The sequence below is a fragment of the Anas acuta genome, chromosome 1 (assembly GCF_963932015.1).
Source record: "Anas acuta chromosome 1, bAnaAcu1.1, whole genome shotgun sequence".
Taxonomy (NCBI): domain Eukaryota; kingdom Metazoa; phylum Chordata; class Aves; order Anseriformes; family Anatidae; genus Anas; species Anas acuta.
The window spans coordinates 87,233,732-87,259,766 of NC_088979.1; the positions used below are offsets into that span (position 1 = coordinate 87,233,732).

General features: G+C 35.7%; 1 protein-coding gene across 17 annotated transcripts in view; it reads left to right on the forward strand.

Moving 5' to 3' along the window:
- The window catches only part of DMD (dystrophin), a 1,220,482-nt gene that overhangs the window by 1,085,141 nt on the left and 109,306 nt on the right, over window positions 1-26,035 (forward strand). For 16 of the 17 annotated variants that reach the window (XM_068686720.1, XM_068686735.1, XM_068686714.1 and 13 more), the window contains 2 exons: window positions 5,846-5,924; window positions 17,550-17,610. In XM_068686720.1, the coding sequence (XP_068542821.1) occupies window positions 5,846-5,924; window positions 17,550-17,610 (140 nt within the window). Of the gene's footprint in view, window positions 1-5,845; window positions 5,925-17,549; window positions 17,611-25,576; window positions 25,738-26,035 lie in introns of those variants that run through there. The other variant, XM_068686803.1, reaches the window with a different exon arrangement.

Here is a 26,035-nt window from a genome sequence, read left to right on the forward strand (position 1 = left end):
GAGTTTATGATATATTCTTTCAAATTAATAATAATTTAAAGAAGTTTTACTCAAAAGTAAATGTCTAACTTCATTGAGGGGGATAGGTGAGACCTACCTGATTTCCCCACTGTTATTGATAGAAAGTGAAGTAATTTGACAAAATGGACTTAAACCCATTCCCCTGTCTGAAGCTGTGTTCTTGGTGAATTTAAGAGACATTCTAATATTTGTTTATGTTTGGTATATGTTTGGTATATGTTTTATTCAGAACTGAGAACTTTCAGGGAAATCTGTTGACAAAAAAGTTTTCTTATCTTAAAAAAAAAAAGGGGCGGGCATTATTTTTTCTGAATTTTATGCTGGGATTCTAGCACTTGGCTAATGTGACTAACAATAATGAATCAGGAAGAGGGAGAATTGAAAATATTTTTCTTATGGTGTTAGTAATCCCTCAACAAAATAGCACATGACACCATGAAGTGAAGACACTATGACAGCATGATTTCACTTAGAAATAGGGACTGTAAAGGCTGCTGTTCTTTTCCAGGAGCACCAAGATCTTTTTTCCTAACGAGAATGTAAGTCAACTTTGGAGGTGCAGATGTAACTAAGTGTGCAGAGAAAACATGGAAAGAAAAAAAAATAAAAATTATTACCTTACTTTGTTTTGCAAATTACAGTATTTCTAGAGACATCCACCTAGAAATAAGTAAGGGTGAGTCCCAACAGGGACTGTTGTGTGTAGATAAAACATACATAGACATACAAAGTACAATCATATAGACTTCCCATTTACTAGTTTCATGTTTTAAACCGCATATTGACTTTTCAGGTAATGTCACTGGTGTTACATGTAGAGTTGTTGTTTTTCAAATGAATGAAGACAAATAATCACCTTATCACCAGAATGTATTCTGCACACTGTTTCTTCTAAAGCACTTACCTAACCTTTTAGGAGAAAATCACCAATTCTTTCAGTTATGGCAGCTAGATCAAACTGGAAGAGGCTAAGGGATGCAGATTTAACCCCCATTTTTGTAATACACTTTATTTCCTTGCTCATCAATTATTCTGAGATTATATATATTTATTACAAACATGTTATGTTAATGACATAAATAACAATAATAAATATTAGAACATGGAAAAAAATATTAAATCTTTTTACAAGAAATAACCTTTGCATGATGGTAATGCTTTCAAGCAGGAACAGATGAGTGTGCAATGTACCTTTTTAGCTGGTTCACTGGTAAACACAGCAGCAGTTGAACTGTACTGTGCTACAGAACAACAAAGATGCTTTCGATACAGTGTCATCTAAGCAGAACTGTAGGCATTTGTCTGTGCCTTTTTGTGCAAGAGTGTGCATTCACACAGTTATCATTCAGAGTGTGAAAGCTAGAAAAGCCAAATGCAGTTGCACTTAGATTTATTTGCATACTAGATCTCACAAAACTCTTCAAGAGATATTAACTGAATGTCTCAGGAAGGAGATTTTAAAGTAGTGTTTAACAGATATCTAGCATTAATGCTGAGTGACAGGTACTTTCTGAGTATGTGGAAAATATTGAGAATCAAAACACTTTATTTTCTTTCTTGATCTAGACCTGTTTTGTAGTCTGGACATGAACACAAACTAATGCTTTATTATATTTTTTTATAAAAAAATGCTCAGTTAAAACCTAGCAAAATTAACAAAAATGTGAGACTGTAGTAGTTGTCTCAAGTCAAATCCAATAAATCCTAATTTTGATTTCAATAGAGCTGTTACAAGTGCTTTCAAGATTAGATCCCTACATTATAGAAAGTACCTAGAAATTATTCGTAGCAAATGCAAGATATAGCTCTGTGTATGTTATCATCATCATTTGTTTATCTGAACCTTATTATGCATTCAGTTCACATGGCTGCACTCAAGTGATGGGAAACAGAATGTGTTTCATCAAATGTTTTAAAATTCTCCTATCTTAATGGAGAGGAACTTTAAATAAAATATTTTATTTGTTTGTTTAGCATAAACTTTTTATATTCTATGTCAATATCACTTAAAATAGTGTAGGACTGTTTATATTAAAATCCTCAGCTTCATGTATAATGTTTACTGCATTACTGTGGCTCCATCATTTATGACTGAAAGAAGATAAATGCAATGCAAAACAATAGATTAAATAAATAATGGAAATTTGTCTCTTTTCAAGCAAACATTTTCAGTGAAAGAAAAACAAACAACATTTCAAGTATCCTGATCACAGAACTTGATGTTTGTTTTAAAGACAAAATTGGATATAAACAGAAGATTTTGGTCAGTTAAAACCATTTTCTCATGTCTTGATTCAAATAATGCAATAGCTGACATTTTAGAAATCCAGTTATTGATTTTTCAGTAACATTACCTGTGGAGAAATACTATAGAGAGTTTGATCTAAAAGATAGGCTAGTAACTGGTAACAGTGCCTTTAAAAACAGTGGTGTTTTTTTTTTTTGCATGATAATCTGACTAAGCTGATACTAGTAGGAAAAGACTACTGAAGTCAGAAGAGATCTTGTTTTCTTTGGTTATTGAGAAATGTGGTGATTTTTTTCTTGCAAAACTTCACTAACATTATGTATGTTTTCTTGCATATAAAGTAAGGAAAATAAATACTTCAATTGGTTTGAAAATTTTGATGCTTACTTCATACGCAGCTACAGTTTTTCACATTTTTTTTCTATGTAAAATTGCACTTGGTTCAGTACATAGCATAGGCTACTATATTTGGAGGAACTTATTTCACTTTATTCTGAAGAAATTTAATACAAAAATTAATTTAAAATCCAGGAATTACCAATTGCTTGTTTTTAAAAATGAAATGAGAAGTGTGAATATTTTTTTCAAGAATCAAGAATAAGCTATGAAGAATATATAATTCTGCCTCTCCTGATAGTTAGGGTATAAGCCACAAAGACTGCTTTTATTGGACCAGTCTTCAGTTATTGTGGCTTCAAATTCTGTCATTTTGGCATTTACATCTTAGTATTAGTAAAAGTCATGGAGACTAACTGCAGTAATATTCGTGGCTCTAGCATCAACAGACAGTCCATATTATGGCACCTGGAAGGTTGTATATGATATGTAAGTACATCAATAATTGGTACTTTCTGGTAGACAAATGGAATAACTTTTTCAATTCTGAAGTGATTGTTCCTGGAAAATATTCTGGATTTTTGAATATTGATTTTTTTCAATCTATTGAATTTTTTTCAATTGTTTTGTTCATCTTTGAATTGACAAAATATACCTCTAGACAGAGATATTTCCAGGCTTACATCCAAGGTTGTTCAGCTTGAAAGTTTACCCTGGGGTGTTTAGGGTATTTTTTTCTGGATATGCATATGTGACTAAAATTCTCAGTTTTGAGCAACTCAAAACTTGCCTGGATATTTTGTAGTGATTGTCATTCTCAGCTTTGCACACTTGAAGAAAATGTATGGACTGTGAGCTGGCAGTGGTCACAATCACCTAAGTATTCCTGTAGTCTATGCTGACTGCAAACTGGATGTTGTCATTCTCATACAGGAAACTGCTCCCTGCTGGCTATTTGTGGAGCTCTCATTCGCTTTAGAGATTCTGCATGTCAGAAAGTACTTTTTCCATCCTACTTGACTTATGGAAAAGTAAGTGCTAATATCGAGAAGTCGTCTCACATTTCTTTACTAACCAGCAATGACCTAATAACAAAATAAAGGCCTGTTATGAGGTTTTCGTTTTGTTTTGTTTTAATAGGACTCTACAGAATATATATAATCTCATTTACATTTTTTCTGCATTTTTTTTTTACTTGTATGTTTTTCTTTTATGCATATTAAAGATTATCTTCCTAGTCTTCATTGAAAGATCATTTCTGGATTGAACATAATTTCACATTAGTTTATGCTTCAGTAGCTAAGCTAATGAATTTGATGACCAGAAGCAGTCCTATCATTGTCTATCCTTGTGCAGACTTTGCTATCTTTTATCTATACTGTGAATTAAATGCAAACTCAAGCCCAAAGTCATCTACCATCCATAATGGTACCAGTCAGAACTAAGTGATGAAGCACTACTTTACAGAACATCTCCCCATGCGATTCACTCTAAATTGTCCTTTAGATTTCTTCTGCCCAGAATTTCGGAAGTTTTAGAGAGTTCAGCCTCTTCCTAGATGTAGTTTTCTGTATCTAATCAGGAATAGTAAGCAGAAAAAGCACAAGTCACAGGACTTAGCCTGCCAGTAGGTTCACCCTAAACCTACCGGTATAAATGTTCCTCTGAGCAATTCTACGTTCAAGAAAACAGTGGAAATAAGAACAGAGGCCTGTAAGAACAGAACACTGTAAGATTCTAGTAATATGCAGCAAGGACTGACAAAAAAAAAAAAAATCAAATTGATTGTTTCTGTGTATATGAAGCCAGAGGAGGAAAGAAGGTAGAAATGGAGAAAGCAACAGGGAATGCATCTGAAAAATGGCTCAAGGGGAAAAAAAAAAAAAAAAAAAAAAAAGAAAAAAAAGGGGGGGGGGGGGCATTTTGGTCATTTGGTTTTAAAACTGTAAAAAAATTAAAATAAAATAAAATAAAATAAAATAAATAAAATAAAATAAAATAAAATAAAATAAAATAAAATAAAATAAAATAAAATAAAATAAAATAAATGTCCTGCTGTTAAATTTCTATTGTATCTCCTGAAAAAAAAGTTTGGGGATCTGGTGTTTGTTTGCTAAACAAACACATTCATATCAATTCCGTCATTATTTTTTACTTCTAACTGAATCACACCTAATTATTATAGAATTGTTCCTGCCTCCACCAACCGAAAAATCTGTGGAAGTTTTAAAAGTGCGGATTGCTTTTTACTTATGCATATTCTTTGTTTCTTGGTATTGTATCTCACAATTAAGACAATAAAAACAGACCAATCACCTTCACTTTCTGCTTTGCCAAGGTTGATACAACACTTTTTCTTAAAGGCAATATTTAGGTGAATCCAATCCCTATCAGTTTATCAGTTATTTTTCCTTGCTTTACCTGACCCTAGATTTAGGCCTAACTTAACTGATGGTGTCCTTTTAGCATAAAGTCTGTAAAGCTGATATTAGATATCATTGATACAATATGGAATCTTACAGCAACTGCCTGCGCTTGGCTGCTTGCTTGATGCATAACCATACTGGAATTTTCAAGGGTAAAGAAGGAAACCAATCTTACAATTAGCATCTATACTTATACGCAGTGCAACAACCCAACAAAGCACTAAGAATAATATATTCTTCTAAGGACATCTTTCAGGGAAGAAGGGGCCAAGGGGATAGGAATTCACCTAACTAAAAAACACAGATAAATGTATGAGTGCGGATGCACTTTGACTACCCTTAGTTAGGCATTATTCTAAAATATAGTAATCATGTCCACACTAAAATAGATTAGTTTTCTTATGCTGATATAAAACATATAATCTCTCAAAAAGTACTTTTGCAGTAGCTCCAGTAAAAGTATTAGCTTAGATAAATGTTTCTGGCTTTAATGTTGGCAAGCAATTATCTTATTCTTTTCAGGTGCATATAAGTCAGGCCAATTTGTTATACCTTTCTTTATCAACCTGTTCATTTTTAACTTGTTCTAGCATTGGTTAAATTTGGGGTGGGGGGAAGAGGAAGTAAAAATCTTTTTTGGACCTTCTTCTGAGAAAGACACATTAAATCTCAGTTAATCCCTGAGGTTTATAGATTGTTACAGGAGCTTTCTTAATTTTAAACAGAATGTTCTGTAATGAAAAAAAAAGTATCTGACTATAATTGCTGCTTGTTACTTGTTTAGGAGAAAGTCATTCTTCTTCTCTGTTCACAGGTGGCCATTGACGAGCGTATCAGGCAACTGCATGAAGCTCACAGGGATTTTGGCCCTACTTCCCAGCATTTTCTTACCAGTGAGTACCTTCCCAATTTTTCTTGCTCAGCTTACGTACACAGCTAATTGATAATTTTTGTAGCCATGTGCCAGCTATGGCTGCTCTGAATTTCTATTATAGACCATATTAAAATGTCTCTTCCCTTCCTTTTCCTTCCCTTCCCGGAAGATTGCTAAATAAGTTCACATAGTCCAGGGTGAAAGGAAAATGTCTGCCAGTATCAATTCTATTTGCCTATACATCTGTCAGTGCCAAGCTATTCTTCACTGTTTGAAGATTCCCTTCTAGGAATAGTGAAATAAAATGATGCTGAAAAATGCAAAAGTTCCTGATGATTGTAACACAGAAAGGAGTGAAAATAATAATAATAAAATTAATTTGCTTTATCTGTTTGAGATCAGAAATACTCTACGCCAAAAAGGGATAAAATAAGATGTGCAAGAGAAATATTTTGTCTATAGGCTTTGCAGGATTTGATCACTTTAGCAGAGTAGTGAGAAGATCAAAACCATAGTGAGAAAGTTGGCAAAAGGATGACAGTTAAGTAAACATTCTACAACTCTGCATAAAATATAATTGCCACTAACTTTGCCAGTAACATTCCCACTCCACCTCCACACACTCTCTTTCATCAAGGATGTTTTGAAGTACACAGAAAGACAACTTGAAACACCTTCAAAGCTCCAAGGCAGTGAGTAAAATGAAGCTTCTTAAAGGCCATGTCTTCTCTATTGTACTTCAATTAAGGAAAGTAAACAGTAAAACTTTATTTAAGAGATTATATCAGCAGAACAGAACACAGTCACAGGATAATGGTCTCCTCCATGCAGAGGGACAAGCTACCCAGACATCAGAGATAGATGTTATTGTTATTGTACAGGTACATTCAGAGTGGGGTAGAGGACAAACTTTTCTTCAGCTGACAGTGCACTGTAATTTTAATTGGTTAACCGTTTTTCTGCCAGCCAAAGAAAAAGAGAGTGAGTTAAAAACAGAGGCAGGGACATCTCAATGGAGTGAATTGCTAACTTAAAAAAGAGTCTATGTTGTGCCATATAAGCACAACAGAGGTGCACAGTAGTTCAACCTTGCATCTAATTTTATCAAATGTTGGGTCTGTGAAGAAAGAAGAGTGATTTCCATAATTTCTCATACGTTTTCAAAATGTCTTTTAATTAGCTCTGAATCACTGAGAGTAATCTATCTACCCAGTATAAATAAGTGCAAGTCAGATTTGCCAGAATGGAATGTATGAGAATTATGGGTGTATGACACGAATGTAACACATAAAGAGATACCTGTTTTTCTTATTTGACGTACAGTTTATTCCTAGGGAAAAAGGAATCTCTCACAGAGAAAAAAATTGTTAAGTGTACATTAACCAAGACTATGTTGCAATATGCAAGAGTGTCCTAACTGTGTTGTGCAACTCATGTGACAGTTACTACTTTGCTGATAGCACAGATGAATCAAAGTTTCTCAGTTTTATAGCCACCTCTTTTATAGCCCAAGTACCATCAGCAGGGCACTGAGACACTACTTCTGTGCTCTAGCCAGAGTCAGCAGGGTGGAAATCATTCTGGTCACTTCTCATCACTTGAGGATCACTTTAGGAAATGGAGGCAGGGGAAAGCATGCTGGCCTTGGAAACAACCAAATCACTGAGGAAAAAAAAATAATAAAATATGGGCATATGCTTTCCATGTATTTGTTTGCTTGTCCTCTCTTGCTTGCTGTCTTAGATGTTTGCAAAATATGTGTCCAAATACATATTCTCAGATGTACCTGCAGAAGTTAGGGTTTTGAAGTGATGAAAATATCTATCAAATCTTTCTCAAGTATATATTCAGTCACTGAAAACCACCAGTGATCAGCCTCATGTTGCCTAAGAATCAAATCCCCAAAGTATCGAGTTCCTCAGTATCATGTACTATTCACACTCCCAAGGGAAGTATGCTGTTACATGCTTTTCAGGCACTGTCTCTTCTGTGTCCCCATGCTGATAGAATCAGATCTATTGGAGAGAGCTTTTCAAGAGAGGGATTTCTTGAGACTTTGCCATCTAGCCTTGGCCTTATTTCTGTATCTGTACATTTAGGGATGAACAATCCCAACATACGGATTGTAGACCAGAATGGGGCAGGTCAAATGGAGGTGAATTAACAGCTTGTAAATGATCTTTCAGTGCACTGATGGCAAGCAGAGTCCAAATGGGATCAGTCTAGCTGTGAAAAGATGAAACAGGATAATTCTGCTTGCTGGATTTATTTTATATCCTCAGTGCACAAAATGTTTTTATATAAGGAGCTGAGGTACACAGAAGACCAATGAAAACTGTAATAAGTATGAAAAATAAGTGATTTATTTTCTATTTCAGGTCTAATTTATATCCCAGTGATAATCAGTTCATCCTCTCAAACTCAGCATCAACTTGCCCTCTACCATAGATAGTTGCACATCTTTAAGTGTGAGTGATGATCTTCAGCTCCCAACTGTGTTTATGTAATAAAAATTATTCTTTTAAAAGGAGAGTGGTGCAGGAGCTCATATTTATCACGTCCTGTTCAGGCAAGAAATCAAGTGGTAGTTTCTGTTTCTAAACACTTACAACCTGTTTCAAGAGGTATTTTTATAGCTGTTTCTAAGAGATGGGAAGGGTGGTGTGAGTTAGAGAAATAAAGTGTGAAAAAAAATCTCCTTTGTGAATTTTAATTTAGGGACGATTTTTTCCAATTGTCCTTTCTTGCAGTTCAACCTTCTCTTTCCACTCTTTCATCTTGTAATTGAGCAGGTGACAGTATTTATCTATACCAGAACATAGGGTAATTCAGACATCTCTTGGTTGTGAGTTAAAGAAGTAATGATTAAAGAGCCATTGTCCAACTGTGTTTCTCTACCGGGACTTTGGACTGCCCTCAGTTTTGAAGGACTCTCACCAAAACTGGCCCACACCTCTCTGCTGGCAGGTGGGCCTGCCCCTCTCCAGCCTTCTGCATTTTTTTTGCTGGGCTCTCTCACCCCAGCCCTTGGTATTCCAATCACTCTGTCATGCTTCCCCAAGCTCTTGTCACACTCTGCCAGTCTCCACAGAGTCCCAGCTCCTCTTCCATTTATTCCTAGCCACCTGGCCAAGGACTGAGCCTATCACCATTAGCAGGAATAGTTGTTATAGCTGGTAAATGTATTACATGTGCAAGACATTATATCATGAATTCACAGAGTTTGTTGTTTTTGAAGGTTTTGCTGTTTAATTAGAATGATATAAATCAGGATGTGAAAAAAAATAGCAAAAAAATCTCTTTTCTATTAAAGAGAAACTGGTAAATATTTAGCAAAGTCATTTAAATGTCTGTGATTCCTTCATGCATGGTGGTGCTTAATTTGGAAGCTATATACGGTAACCGAGGTGTGAAAAAGGATACCTACAATCCCACTTTAAGTGCAAATTTCAACATAATGCCAGCTCCAGAGTTTTAATGACTCTTCTGGAATAATTTTACTTTTTTGAGTACTCCTTTATTTGTATCTATGATACTGCCTCTCACAGGGAATAGGATTCATTGTCTCTTGTTGGAGGACCCACCTATATTGTCAAAACAGTATTTCTTTTTTTTGAGACGCAGTAAATGAGAGGTAAGATTGATGTCAGATTGTTTTTAATATCATTTTCTGTGCTAACCAGCCAGCCATCAATTCTATTTATTTTTTTTTTAATGTAGTAGCTCATTCATGTGAATCATTTGTGAGCACTAAAAAACAGAAGGTATTACATCTTTTAAAAGCCTATACAAACCTTGTAATTTACTGTCCAGTGTGAGATCATCTGTTAGCATGGGTAGCATGTCAATGAAGTGATGCCATGAAGCAGTGCTCAGATATAACTGGTAGCTACCTACAAGCTCAACCAGCAGATCCCAGGTTATGCTTGTCCTTTCCAAGCACTAACCACTCAAAGAACACAGACCTTTGTCATGGCAGAGAAACTGGAAATAAAGGAAACAGAAATTTAGATTTGCAAGTCTGAAAGGCTACTTTACATCTAGCTAACATTTTGTGACTTTTATGTCCCAGGCTACAAGCATCTGCTGCCTGGATGCACCAGTGCCAGATTTTTGAATTTGAACACCGAAATACCCTGTGCCAGGAACTTGGTTTTAACTGGAGGCAACTAACTATGGCTTTAGGTTTCAGTCTACCAAGCCCCAACAACACTGACTTTAATGTGATGTGCAGCAGCCATAACAACTTTAATTCCGAAACAGAAAGGTTGGGAAAGCTGGAGCCAGCAGTTCACATTACAAGCTAGTGATCAAAGAGCTTGTGTAGCTGCTGCATTTTGTGGTAGGCAAGTTTTACTGAAAAGTAGAAGATGTAACCATAGGAGTGGGCTATATAACCTAGGTCTCTGCTTCTCTGGATAAGCTCAAAGCTGCTAGGGTTCAGATCTCTTTTTCCCTTCTTTCTGTTATTTACACCACTCTCCTGAGAAATCAGAGATGTGGGCCTGAATTCCTTCAAGGTGGGAGAGAAGTCAGGTACTCACCTCCCACTCAGGGTGAGTGCTTAGATTACTATGTAAAACAGAGGGTAGTGAAGCTCTCTCTTGCCCAGGCAGACTTGTCTTTAAAAGGGCAAGTCCTGCTCATTAAGACATCAGGCTCTAAAAATGACAGGGCTACAGGACTCTTTAGACACTTTACCCATTCAGATGAGAGATCATTTTTCAGTGCAAACAGCAGTATCTTTCTCTTTTATTTCTCATTGCATGCATTATTTTATATTGTCTTCCAGATAACACTTTTCACATGCAGACATCAAAGACCATGTCCATTCATCCATGTCTGTGGGATATATGATTTAATATTTTTAGAAATCACAGTGAATGTTTTGAATACAAATATTACCAAGGAATAATAAAAAGATAGAGGATAAGTAGTCTCAAAAGAACCAGGCTAAATCTGAGAACTCTCTGGAAGCACAACGATTTTATTATGACATTTAAATGTGGTCAAGATAGAGAAGACTGCCTTTTTTTTTTTTTCTTTATTTTGTCTAAATGCAAAGTGACTGCATGCGCTTCTGCTGAGCAATTCAATATTGGCCATTTCTTATCATTTCCTATGGTATATCTTGGGCTGCCCAGAGTGGTTGTGGAGTCTCCTTTTCTGGAGACATTCAAAACCAGCCTGGATGCATTCCTGTGTGACATGACCTAGGTGTTCCTGCTCTGGCAGGGGGATTGGACTAGATGATCTTTCAAGGTCCCTTCCAATCCCTAACATTCCATGATTCTGTGATCTTATATTTTCCATGGTGTATCTTATATTCCTGGAGAGCCAGAACAAAACCATAGAACTCAAAATTTTAAGAAAATAGGTGAGTTACATGGGTATAACAAAAAGTTTATTAAAGGCCTGTCTGAAGTTAGAAAGCAAGACCCAGCAGTCCTTTCTGAAAGATGCTGACCTGCAGTCCTTAGACATAAAGCTTATGTGTGTAAAGGGCAGGAAGTCACCTGGGTCCTCAATATTTAGACAGTCAAGCACTTGAGGAGTTAACTTTCTTATCGTGAACAATCATCTGCATATTCATGGGATATAGTTTAGTGGGGACTGTTAGTGTTAGGTCAGAGGTTGGACTCGATGATCTTGAGGTCTCTTTCAACCTAGAAATTCTGTGATTCTGTGATTCATAACTAATTAGGGTCTTGCACTCCTTATTCCAGTTTTCTGGCAATCCCTGGGAAGAATATCAGCCTAGGTTTTGGGTACTTACATGTAGCCTTGCTGGTACCTTCATCACTGTACCCAGCTGAAAAAAGTTGAGGAGATAAATTCTTTCCTGCACTCTCATGGGCTCACCTGGTTTCATTGCCTTAATTAAAAACTTTTGATCTTAATGTTATTACCCTTTCAGCAATTCATATAGCCATGTCCTCCCCTACAGGTGTGCAACTTGCAATTTATCCACTCAGAACTGAGACCTCCTTTAGACTAAAATTAAACCACAAACCCACTTTCATCAGACCTTGTTCTGTTACAGTTCTGAATTTTTTTTAAAAAGAACAAAATAAGGTGTCCTTAAAGAAGGGGGAAAAAAAAAAAAAAAAAAAAAAAACACCTTTATATATTCTATACGAGACATGGGTATTTAGCAGATTTATTTTTGCATTCATCTTACTCCATTTGCAGAAAACTCATTACCAATTTGATGAGGTCAATTTATGACCTCATTTGATGAACAAGTTTTAGAGATTTTAGTTTTAACAGCATAAAAGTGCGACAGACACCATTAACAATATGAAGTATCTGTATGAATACGTGGATTGATGCAGACTATATCACTTGGCTGTATTTCATGCAGAATCTTTTATTACGTAGATTCTTTATCAAGTAGATGCTTGTATTTTTGCCATTTTATAGTAGCGTGACATTTAAGAAAAATAAGTATTAGGTGGATTTTACATTTTGTGCCACTAGTGGCATTTTGAAACTTCTGGGAACACTGTTCATGATTTAAAGTATGCATTATTTAGGTCATATCATATAATGTTGACCCTGGGTTGCAGGTAAGAAATCTTAAGTTGTCCACAAGGATTCCAGCAGGAAATGCAGAATGGCAAGTCCTCTTTTATAATTCTTGTAAAAGGAGTTAATACTGTTCCTGCCCACATGCTGAGTGCTTTCACGACTGATAATTCCTTCTTCAAATTGATTAGAGGTGTTCTGAAGATGGTATATTCCTTAAAAGCCTGCATGTATGTTGCAGCAATAGACAGTACTTCTAGATCTGCAGGGAAGCAGGGGATGTTTGCTTGTATTTCAGAATTGCAGACTCCAAACTGAGAAGTAGTTCCCTGTCTCTGAAATGCCTGAGAATCATCCACATGTGCAGTGTGCCAAGCCAGGACTTGAAGCAGAATAGACTTCATGCTGTGTAGTTCTTAGGAAAGGAGGGATCATTTAGAAATCATTTTGATTGATGTCTCTGCCTTGTAGCTTCTAAATTGCTTAGTCACTATACTCTGATTTCAGTTTCTCGGCTACATGGTGCAACAGCAGACTTCATTGCTACACAACACAATCTGTTCTTCAGTCTCACTTGGTACAATAATAAATGCACATAATTTAGAAATCAATTCTCTATAAATCTGGAAAAAGTCATATTTTACAGATGTATACCGACATTTGTTGTAAAGGATCTTGAAGAACTCACAAAAATTATGCAAACCCTTCTATTGTGCCACTGTCACACAGGCATACCGATTGGAGATGGCATCCTGCCAGCAAATATCATGAACTGATTATGGGAAAACATTGATTTAGCATATTCTCTCAGGAAGAGAAGCAGAAGCGCTTTTAAGTCTGTGGAGCACAATAGTTTATCATCTATAATGGTCTCATTTGAAAATAATTGGTAATACTTGATGCATCTTCTTTGAAAGGATAAGGTACCTGATTCTTAGGAAGTCAGAGGCTTCCCAGACCCAGAGACCATCTCATTATTTTGTTGTTCCTGCCTCCCTTTATCTGAAGTCACCAATTCCGTACCTTGCTGCAGTGAAAATAATTGGTATGAAAACACATTTTATGTGAAGAATTAAATAAATTCCTAGCCCTTTGTTTGCATTAAAATAATAATGATGATAATCCCAAGTAGGACAATAGCAGTCACGCAGGTAGAGCTCCTAGGCTGAAGCAGCATTATTAAAATATGAACATAATTAAGCACCTTGCTGTGCTACAACGGCAATGGCCACCAAGCAGGTAGTACAGGTCTTGACTGTGAACAAATAGATGTGGTCCGCTTTAACTATCATGGAGATGAAATGCAGATATAATACATACAATAAATTTATAAGAAAAAATAATTTATAAGGTATACATAACAGTGCATGGAATATGGGTACTAGGTGGTTTGGCTTTACAATTCCTATCCTGAAACTGTTGGCCAGTGCTCCCCAAGTGTTAACTAAGACTCAAAAGATTTTCTCTGTGTTTAAATCTGAAAATGTAAACTTGTGATATTGGAAGGTGACGAGAGGTGTGTGCTGACTTTTTAAATAAGGATCACTGAAAGTAATTTTTAACTGGATATACTAAATTAAGTCTTTGAACAGCTGAAGGAATAGTTTACTATTAGCAAACATACATGTATTTTTCATTATATTTGCAGTGCTAAAGTGAAATATTTATCAGATTAGTTTCATAATATCAACTCCAGATAAAACTATGCTATCATACTAGTTAATATTTCATTCATATCCCTGCATAGATTAAAATACTGCTGAAGTCCATAGAGCCATTATGCTACGGTATCATTATACATTCTGAAAACAAATAAGGATGTAGGCTTACCACCAAGATCCATGTTTACTTAAGTTGAGCAATAGCCAAAGCAAGCCTTAGAAATTAGCACACCAACAGAAAAAATTAAACTCTCAAATTTAAGTAACCATTAAAGTGCATAGCAATAAAAATAAAGAGTACAGAAATTTAAATTCACTCTCAAAATGCCTTGTATTTTGTTGTAGTATTTAATTGCAGTAGACAAGATTGCAAGTAGCTGGGTGTATGATAATGGATTCTTAGACTGTGCAAGTTAGAACAATAAAACACTTTTGAATTACACTTGGCAATAAGGAAATGTCTGTTTCTTGAGTGCAGCAGCACACTGGGATATTACAGTGTCATACAGAAAAGCATTTCCTAAGTGTATTTAGCTGGACAACTGAAATGGCCCTTACCAAGAAATTAAAGATACATGTCTATCACCTGCACTAGCTTTGTAGTAGATAGTAAACCCATACTGGTAACCAGAGAAACAGTTGCTCTCAGCTTCTGGGCTTCTGCCAAAAATGAAATGATTATTGTCTTAGCATAGCTGCAAAAAGTACCACGTATTTTGTCAACTCAAATTTAGGCAAGACTAGAATCATCCAGGAAAGTAAAAGTGTATTATAGACAGCTTCACAGCAATCTCTTGAAGTAACACTAAATCCAATTATGCAGAACATCAGAGAATTGTTTGTTATTCCTAAAGCTCTTAGTTCTCATGAAAGCAAAGTATTTGTTCCTATTTTAATGTATTGAGAACATTATTTTATATAAGATTCTGTGATAATAAGTCATGACTGCAAAACTCTTATGCAGATTGATTCAGCAACAACAGAAAAACTGCACCTTCCAAAAATACGTGACAATCTGTCCTGTAGGTATTTAACTTAAAACAAATCTTAGAGTGGCAGAATTGTAGCTTGGTGGTGTTCCCACTAGGAATATTAATGACTGTTTTGGAGAGAGATAAGGAAGAAGGTCAATTTTTAGTAAATACTGAAGGGTATTTTATTTTCAAAAATTATAACTTAGTATAATCCTATTCAACTTAGTCCTCGGATAACACAATCCCATGGGGTCAGAAACTTTATAATTGCAATGGAGTAGGCCTTTTAAAGATATTTGATGTGCCGCATATTAACTCACAGTGTCATATTACTGAATAAAAGCATACAAAGAAATCACCAAGGCATTGATGATGTAAAATTAAACTGTAACTTGTGTGTAACTCCTTGCCTTTGGTTTCCTACCCCCTTCTAGATGGTGGAGAATATCAGATCAGTCACCAAAACTACACTTAACAGCAGTTTATGTTCTCACCAGTAGACAGAATAAATAAGAATTATGGTTAAGAATTGCATATGAAGCATAACATAAAACTGGGGTTAAAAAGAAAAAGAGGAGATGTTTCCTTTTTTTAATGTAGTTAACATCAATACATGACATCATATTCCATTTTTTATACTTTTTGCAGTCATATATAGATTATGTAACAGATTGCATCTTTCCATCATTTGAGGCTATACGAAACTGAGAAGTTGTGAGCATCTTGCAGTTAGTGCTCACCAAAAGAGCTGCTGCTCGATGAGTGGCAAGCTGCACCTTCACAGCTGTTCAGCTCTGCAGTGTACAGACATGGAACGAGACATCAGTCCCTGTCCCAAGAAGGAATATTTCATCATCTATAACTGATATATCTGAATATTTGTGTTTGAAAATAGAGTTCTGTGATTTTTTATGTGTGGGTTATGACACACACTTCAACAGCATTACCATGCGCTTCTTCCATGGGAGCTACCATTATAATTCATTCTGCATTTCTGGTGCACTTCATGAATTTTCTGTTTTCGTGGTTCATACCTTTTAAAATTAATTTTTTCCTTTCTTTCTTAAGAAGCACAGAACGATGTAAGTGTAAGTAATGGGAAAACAGTACACAGCTTAGTTACAGGCATTTAGGTGGGGGTTAAAGGCAGTGACAACAGGACCATCAAAGTGGTAAGCTTTTCATAGGCCACCAGTAATCTCAGCCATGGTCATCAAGTCCTCTTATCCACATTCTAGTCTGTGAGCAGGGGACAGGGTGTTTCATTCCACAAATTCATTCATGTGAATCTGGTTAACAGTTTTGGTACAAATTATATGAAATGTGGATATTGGTTGCTCATATTTGTATGGATTTGTTAAAGTATTTGTTAAAGTACCCAAAGCATTATTGAAAGATTTATTTCAAATGAGAGACAAAGAAGACTGAGACAAATGATCAAGCAGCTGATCCCTAGTTGTGTCTTGAAGACAATTATTTTCCTTTGTGAACAGCAGGGGTCACTAAAAAGAAGGATTACATTGGGGGAAGCAAACAGACATTTTTTTTCCATCTAGATTACTTTTCATATAAAGAAATCACTATATTAGAAAAGGAAATTTTCGGTACAACTGTTTTTACAGATAGAAAACTCATAATTACTCATACTCAAACAAACAAACACAGAAACTAGTTTATGATTGCATCCTAAGCTATGTCTCTGCCTATAATAAAAACACATTATTTAAAATTGTTTGGCTACAATGAATTTTATATACAACTTTGTTACAGAAGATTTTCACTACATTCTAAATTGTTGTAGAGATTTAACACTGATAGCCAAGAGTGAGTGATGTCATTTCTTCACTGGTTCATGTGATCAGAGTGTTACTTTCTCCATTATTTGCTGTTATTGGAAGTCAATAAAGCACAATTAGTAATGAGGAGAAATAAAAATTAAATTGTTCCGTATTTAGAACAAGTCAACAAGAGAATAAACAAAATACTGAGATGGTATGTCAGTTGTACTTCACTCAGCATAAAGCATAAACCAGTGTAATCTTTTTCCTAGAAGGATGGAAGGGACTGATCACATGAGAAAGAAATTGAAGTAAAACCAGCCAAACACATTAGCAGGAGGAATCCTATAAAAGAGGTTGAACTGAAACACAGAGATAGGTTGTGTGCTCTGCTTCATATCTGTTCTTGAAGTTTAGTAGCCAAGGAGTTTTTTGTACTTATCTTTGCAGCTGAATGAGTTCAATTTCTCTCAGATTAGGCCAGAAATTTCAGAACAGCAGGTTAATCCTTCCTGCCTTCATGGGCAACTGAGCAAACAGACCAATATCAGCGTGGCCAAGTGTAAAATTGTAATTCTAGCGATTAATGTTGTCTTTCCTGTTTGCTTTGAACTTGACCTCCATGTTTTTCTTCTAGGTATGTTTGTATGTATGAATGTATGCGTGCAGTTATTTATTTATTTGTTTGTTTGTTTGTTGACAGCTTCTGTCCAAGGCCCCTGGGAGAGGGCAATCTCACCAAACAAAGTGCCGTATTATATCAAGTGAGTATAAAAAGTAATTCATTCTAGCTATTTGCATTTGTAATTTAAGAGGGTAGTTGGAAATTTTCTTAGATTATCATGAACTGATCCTATATTCTAAATGTGAAGAAAAAGGGAGTTAAATGTGCATTAAATTTCACAGAAGTATGCTAGTTCTTTAAAAACATCCTAGGATGCACTGATTTGTATGTTGCTTGGTTTTATGCCACAATAATTTACCTGTAAACTAAGTAAAGCTTTCAGGTATCCAGATTACATTTGAATTTGTTCCACTGCACACTGAAGAGTATGTATGTCAGGTTTTCCCAAAACAAACAAACAAGGAAAGCAAATTCAGAATTGCAGTTGTGAATATGACGCACTATTTTTTTTAACATAGCAATGCAAATATGTAATGAATTCCTTTAGGGAGAGTGTTTGGTAAAATCTGTTGCTGAGGAACGACAAGGAACAAATTAGTCTCTATAGATTGTTCTTTTTGAGGTTAGTTCCCTCATTAAGCCAGTTTGTTTAAAGAGGTATGTGTGCAAAAGATATGAGAGAAAACTTAGAAAAAAAAAAAAAAAAAGAAAAAAGAAAACCACACACACACACACACACACCTAATTCCAGTGCCCTAAACAGGCCCACTCTGCAGCAAGTAAGAAAAAAGTGTTAGTACATTTTTCCTTCTCTGCTGAGTTTCTCATTATTTGCAATACATGCCTTAAAACGTTTATATGTAACTTCTAGAGGAAACAGGTGATGCAGTATCTGCAGTAAAGACTGTAGTGTATGTAACTGAAACACAGGTGTTATTTAATAGGTATATTCACATGCTACCTCCTTATCTTCCCAGTATACTTAGGAAATTCAACCAGTGTCCCTCAAGCCAGCTGGCTGCATCTGCACTTCAGATGCAATTTTCATGACAAACTGAATTGCTACAGTAGCTTCAGAACAAACCTTAAAGTTAGGTGTGAAGAAGTCTGTAGTGCAAAACAGTGGCACACTTATACCTGGTCTAAGTTGGTTTGCTGTTACCTTGTAATTTGTGTTTGGAAATGTATTTTTCTGATGCATTTGGCTATGGATAATTAAAAAGTTGTAACAAAGCTGGAAAGCTCTATCAAGGAGAAAGAGAGAGTGTAATCTGTGGGGGAAAAATCTTGGAAATCCTTTGGCATATAGGAGTCAGTTTATTGACGGAAAATATTCTTTTTTTTTTTTTTTTTCCTCTTTCCCATGGCATCATTTGCCATTACGGTGAGAGACGCCTTGTCAATTCTTACTGTAGTCACATGATGCATTTCATGCTGTGCTTCGCACCTCTTTATGTGCTGTTTGCATCCAGCAACCATAGGTAACTGTTGACTCTTCATGCTAAAATGATAGGTAGTGATCTTACGGATTCTTTAGTGGTTTTTGGTGTCAACTTTCCAATCCATCTTCTGTTCCAGGCCATTTACAATTTCAAAGGAAGATAATTTGTTTTATTTTGTTCATTTTAGAAAATATCTTAATAGCTAAAAGGAGTTGTAGTAGTATTATATTAATTAAAGTTTAAATTTGGCTACAACTTTTATAGAAAACCTTGCTTTCCTTGAGACATAAAACAAATTGGTCAAGTTTTAATGAATCTTAGTGAGTTGTTACATCTATTCCTTTCTCCAGCTGTCCTCAGTCATTTTTCTTTTCATTCATTCTCATCATTCGTATTTCATACTTGCGCACAACTAAATTGCCTGTTTTCTGTACCATTTTGGCTTTTAAACTTTCACATTCTTTCTTTATTCTTTGAACTATTACTTCTGTATCAATCATTAATTCTGTAAAAGAGCTTCCGTGAAGACTGAGCAGCTATAGATAGCATTCTCCTAATGTTTGTATAATTTTCTGTCTGTCATCAGCATAGAATAATGGTGCTACACGTTTTATTGTTTTCCATTTTATCTGGTTTTCCCTTGATGCTTAACTGTTTTATCTCATCATTTTCACATTTGCAATGACACAGCCTGTGGTAAGCTAGGCAGTACTTAATGTTAAATCCTCAGCAGCGATGTTTACTAGGTATCTTCAAGCCTTTTGATTTTGCTGGTTAAAATTTCATTTTTATGCAGTTGATTGATCTGTAGCAAATAGTTGCCTCTAAAGCTATTATTTCAGTAATTCTTTCTTGAGATTATTCATGCTGGTATTTTTTGTTTTCAAATTGTATTGGTGTGGGCATCATTGCTGCTGCAAATATAATTATCAACAATGCACAGCCTGTTTCAGCTATTCTGAGTGTCTGCCATTTTATGGTCTCTTGGCCTACTGTCAGCCTCATGAAAATTGCAGTACAGTGGCCTTGCACCAGCTGCCACATTTTTCCACCTTTTACTTTGGTTTGCTCCTTATGGGGAGCTACTTATGACAAGCCAGGCCAACAGTTCAGCCTCACCTCTCTCCTCTCTCTTCCCCAGTGACCGGAGAAATCATATTTTTGTGTTCCAGGGCAGCAGAAGTATTTTGGCTTCCAAAGTAACAAGTGGACATCCTTGTCTGGGTACCAAACACTTGCCCAGCACATTATCTGCTACTGAGGGAAAAAAAAACTCCCTTTTTCCTGTGAATTAAAACCTGTAAAATTGTTCTAAACCACATTTTATCGGATGCTTTTCTTTATGTTATTTTTTTCGTCAATATATTCCTTGTGTCTAGTACAGCATGTAAAGGTTTTATTAGCTTAAAAAAAGGAGAAGAAGATTAAAAAAAAAAAAACAGTTTTAAGTTTAATCAGTCCTATTCTTTGAGGTCTTGATCCTACCCATATTGGAGAGCAATCTGGAAAATGGGAAGGCAGAAGTAGGCAGAGACATGTCTGTACTCTTTAACAGTGTTTTAGTTATTCATTAAAATTTCTAAATTTAAGCTTTTAGGAGACAAAACAGGCAATTACTGTTCATCAGAAATCTGAAAAGTAAATGAAAAAAATGCACAGCACAAAGACTTCTGCATACGTTACCAAAAGAAAAAAAATGTCTTAAATTCTTAAAAAAAAAAAAAAAAAAAAAAAGCAGGGGGGCAGATAATAAAGGTAGAAAGACTGCAGATTTTATTGTCATAATTTGAGATAAATCACATCTTAGTAGAGCTAACCTTGTGATCCAGGTATGCATGTGCAGACATGCACGTTCTTATCTTCCAGTCAAACACAGCGGCGCGGCTTGAAAGCAGTGCCAGATAGCAAAAATGCCAAGTCTGTACTGTGCAACACCAAAAGTAGTGTTTGATCATGCTACACAACCCAGTTCCTCTCCAGTAACCATCCTCCCGGGGCACGAGGGGATGCTAAGCAGCTATTCTCTGAGTTCTGTTTGCTTCTGTCTTGTGTACGGCTTACACTCTGCTCAGCAAATAACACGGCTGCCACACAGCCTCAGGAGACCTCTGTTGCCTTACAGTAGGGAGGAGGAGTTGGACTGAAGTCTTCAACATACTTTCTCTCACCCCAAAATTCAGTAGTCCTGCCATCGTGATCTGTGGAAATGTAGTGGTTGTTGACCTCTTTGTTTGCACTAATCTTTGACATTATTCTTCCTATGTATAACTGACTTCCAGTTAATAGTGTCTGTCTGCTCAGCCTCTTGCTGTGCCCATTCTTTTGAAGGATTTAAAATGCTTCTGCAAAAATACAGTAGTCTTTCATCTCGGTACTTTGTACAAAGGAAGCCTTCCAAGTTTTTTCCCAGCCAAGCTTATTTTCTTACACAGATTATAGCAGTTCACTGAACTTTGTCCTGCTGAGGACAAAGCTGGATTCTCAGGAGCACAGATATGACTCCTTGAGAAGATCCATGTTAGACTATCCATATAAATTAGCTATGCAGAGAGATAACTCTGAGGCCAACACATCTGCACTTTCTTACCCTATTCCATGTTATAGTTTCCTGTGAGAGTATTTTACTTACATTAACTATATCAGCTTGTGACATACATTTTTATTAGATTCTGCAGTTTTTCCATACTCCACGCTGGAGCTGGCCAATTCTATAAACACACTTCTTTGTTGTCTTGCTTTTTTAATCTCCCTTTTAATTGTTGTTTAACCATGCAGAATTTCAACACAGAGAAAAGCTAAGAGCCCATAATTTTCATTGTAAAAGCAAACAGATTAAAGTCACGATTATTTTACTTTATTTTTTTTTTTCTTTTTTCCAACTTAGAGACAGGATAAGTGAATCTATCTGAATTAAATTCTGCTAAGATAAAATAAGGCAAAGAGTTGCTGTTCTGGTAAAATCACTTGGGTTAATTGTTTCTTCTGCAGAGCACAGATAAGTATGAGACGCAAAAGCAAGTAGGAAATATCTGTCAGACAGAACAGAGAGAGACATAGAGAATCATAAATAAATAATATATTTTTGTGTATGTGTACTGAGTGAAACTGTGAGTGAGCATTGCAAGCCCTGCACTTGGCTAACAGTTAACTTGTGTAGCAAATACCAAAAATACCATATTCCTACTTCTTAAAAACACAACTACTCTGATCTTTTTCTGTCTTTCAGTTCTGAAGTCTCCACTCTTAAATTGTAGTTTTTGTGATGGAAAGGAAAAGTCTAATACTTTTCACTCTGCCTTAAGATTAGCATGCCACCTAGTATAAAAAACTCAGTGAAATATCTGGTATTTCCTAGAAGTTCATCCAAGTGCAGTCCTCCTTTATTAACTGCAGGACTGCGAAGCCTCAGCTCCAAAACTTGCCTCAAAGACTGAAGCTCAGGGTGTGAGTGTGTGCAGGATCTCCTGCCTGGAGCCACCTCCAAGCAGATGGGGAGGCTCCCAGCAGTCACACAGCCTTTGGCTGAGCCAAGGCACCCCAGGCTGCTGCTTGTGGCCATCCACCAGCTGACTGAATGGGGTTCCATTTCTTTTGAAACAAATGACAAGTGCTCAGGAGCTCTTTTATCTAGCTGTCAACTCCAGTTCAGGGCAGTATTGGACAGAAAACAAGCACTTCCCCCCCCAGCAGAGCTGTTTGTAAGGTGGGGTGCGTTATGGGGAGCAGCGAAGAGCAACCTGGTACACTTGAACAGCACTTAGGAACTGTGGTCCCTTTGGTGTTACAGTGCTTGTGCCGAAGTGGATAGTAAAGTGCTTACAATTTGTCATCAGATGCATTCAGTATGAATTTTCACGAGAGTTTACAGTGTTGAGCATTACAGAAAAGAATAAATCGGGGTTAATTTTTGTGCAGGTTAAATCTTAAAATGTCTTATGTAGGTAATGTTGTTTCTCTTTGGGCATGGATTGGAGTTTTCTGGCTTGTTTGCTTAGTTTAGGAATGTGCTGGATAAGAGAAATTTGGATGGAATCTGGCTTTTCTACTTTCTTAATTAAAAGGAAAGCATCAGGATTTAAAATCCATTACATGCAGCTACTCATTGCTTTCCAGCTCTGGGGCTAAGACAGCAATAAATGAACTATTTTTATAGGCAGTGAGATGAAAAATAAACTTTTGTTACTGTACAAGGAGTTCATATCTTTATAGAGTAATAGAATATAATTACATAATATTAAATGTGTTGTAGCTGAAAATGTTGCGTTTGTTGTAAGCTGAATGTGATTTTTGCTTGAATTTTAGTTTTTACTTCATTTTTCTTCACTTCATTTTACTTCAGTTATTAAATGTAGCTTGACTGTGCTACCCATCATCAAGAATAAAAAAATTAACATAGCCCATATAATTTTGACAAAGTTGAATGACATATATACAATATGGGCTTATTTTATACAGTATGTGCCAGATCTTCCATAAAAGTAGATTTTACAGCTACTGCTGATAGCTGAAATTTATTGTCATATACTTCAAGCCCATGTTTTAAACATTGTGTGCTTAATGAGCAGAATTCAAAAATAGGAATTATGTTTGATTTCCCCTGGAATGCTTTGAACTTTAAAAGATTAGACATATTAAGGAAAAAAATAGAAAGATTTGCCTGTCAGACTTTTCTTTTTTTTAAAGATCAATTACATACTTAATTTAGATGACAGACAAAGAGAAGACAGCTTCTGACAACTGTCCAGAAAATCTTCAAGGAAATGGAGAACAATATCTCATATTTTTTACATATTCTTGTTATACCAAGAAATCTCATAAGTCCTTTGTTTCCTCAGAAGACTGACATTTTCTCCAAAGCAGCACTTGCCATATCAGTTGTCTGTACTGCCCTCGGTTCAGTGTCTCTTCTGAAGCAGCTAGCTCCACATATAAACAGACAATATTGCCCCTTTCCACATGAGAAAAATAGAATCCATATAATAAGAGAGTCAACAGTAAGTTGATCCCTCTTTACCTTCTGTGTCTTTTGTCTTCATCTTCTCATCAGTCGAACGTAAGGCAGGACTGTAATTAACATTTTTGCATTTTAAGATATGCTTCAATACTGATGAAAAAAAAAAGTAGTGTATATAAATATAATGGATATCATGCATCACCAGCTGTATTTGCTATGGACTCACAGGCTTTGGCAGACTGTTCAATGCTCTAGTGTTGGCATCCAGGGCAATGCAACAGTCAAGCAAAAACCAAGTGCAATATTCAGAGATACCAGCTGGGCTGCTTCTGTTTCTCCTGTGGCCTGTCAGGAAGAGGTCAGATTTTTTCCTGGTTTGACTTCTTTTTCAAAATGAACTCAATGAAGCTGCTGAATCTCTCTTGTGTTTGTTCCTTCTCTGACCTTCTGAGATGCCAGTTCTGTATGCTGCAATAAGCTCCTATTTTTTCAGAATATTCCCTCTCTGTCTTGACAAATTTCTTGTCCTGAGTGACCTGTTTAGTCTTTATTTATTGAACCAGGACAGTGGATTATATGAACCAGTTTTCTCCTCCCTTTCAATGATTTTGTGTGCGTGTGAGTATGTTTGCGTATGTGTGAGATGATAGCTGCAATGAGTTCTGTGCTGCACATCAGTTTTGTAATATCCTTATCTTTAGGTCATCAGTCACAAGAACTAATTTTTGTATGTATTATACTTAGGGGTTAGAGATCCTGAGGGAAAATATAAAATATATTAACTGGGAACTGTATAGTTGTCAGTAGGATTGGATTTAGACTTCAGTAAAGATTATAACCAATAGATTAGGAATGATCAAATCATCAATATTCATTTGCTTACTTCTCATTTTCTGATTAAAAAGTTGAACTTTATGAGATAAATTACAATTTCAAATATGATCTATAGGCTTGGCAGCCTCTTGCATGCTACATATTTGTTTTGAATTTCAATTATTCATCAGATACATTTTTGTATTAGGAAATCTATGGCTAGATAATTTAAGAAAAACGAACCATAAAAAATGCATTACAACATCTCTGAATAAATTGTTTTCTTACAAGTAGTTTTGGTGAAACAAGCATTCATGCTCTTTCCATCGCAGTTGTGCTCAGAAAATCAGAGTATGGTGCAACACAACAGAAGGCCACTACCAAGTAGCACACTATGTAACCAGCTTAGCACAATCACCAAATGGCATCTACAGCCTACTGAGTAGAGAGTAGAGGACACACTTTTCTACCTAATGGCTGCAGAGTCTGTGTATCTAGGTTTTCTCTCCTCTTTTACAAAATTTGTTTGCATAAATGCTGTATCTAAGTGTCAGGTTAGGGACTTTGAAGGGGTACAGACTTATTTAGGAGAGCAATAGATTACTAAGAAGGCAGGTTGCTGCAAATATGGGCAAAAAATGTTGGTATAAGTTTTATTCTTCACTTATGTGTTTAATGAAGTAGATAAAGATAAAAATAAATAAATAAAAATCCAAGTATCTAAACCCATAATAATTTGGTCACATTCAGTTATTGTGAATTTAGATGTCTGCTAGATTTCTTTCTATTATTTTAAAGTTATAGTTGGAAAAAGTGTCTTTAAATAATTAGCCTAATAAATAACTTAGATTTCCTTTTGAATTTCAGTATGTATGTTTCCTGTTTTTCCTCTTCAGGACTACTGCAGAACTAATGTAGAAGAGGAAAGCTATATTTGACTTTGCTTCATTTTTAACAAACTCAACTGCATTTTTGTTTCAAGGATGTACTGTTGGAGAAAATACTGTAAACTTAATTCTTGAGGATTATGACACCCTGTGTGAAGCATAGGAAAAAAAATAACAGAGAGACACTACAGGCATGAAGTTAAAACTTAAAGGACTAGCTAGAAAACTACTGTGACTTGGGAACATGATTTTCATAAAAAAAAAAAAAATCATGACTATAACACAAAAGTGTAACACCATGTTTTTTTAAGATTTCAATTACACACCAGAGTGTGTCTAGTTGGGTCATGGGTGTAATAGTTTGTTCATCGCTAAGAAATGATCATGATTCCTTTACAGCAGGAAATATCCCATAAACTTCTCTAGGAGCTGGGAGTGAAAGAGTACATGGTAATGCAAATTTATTAT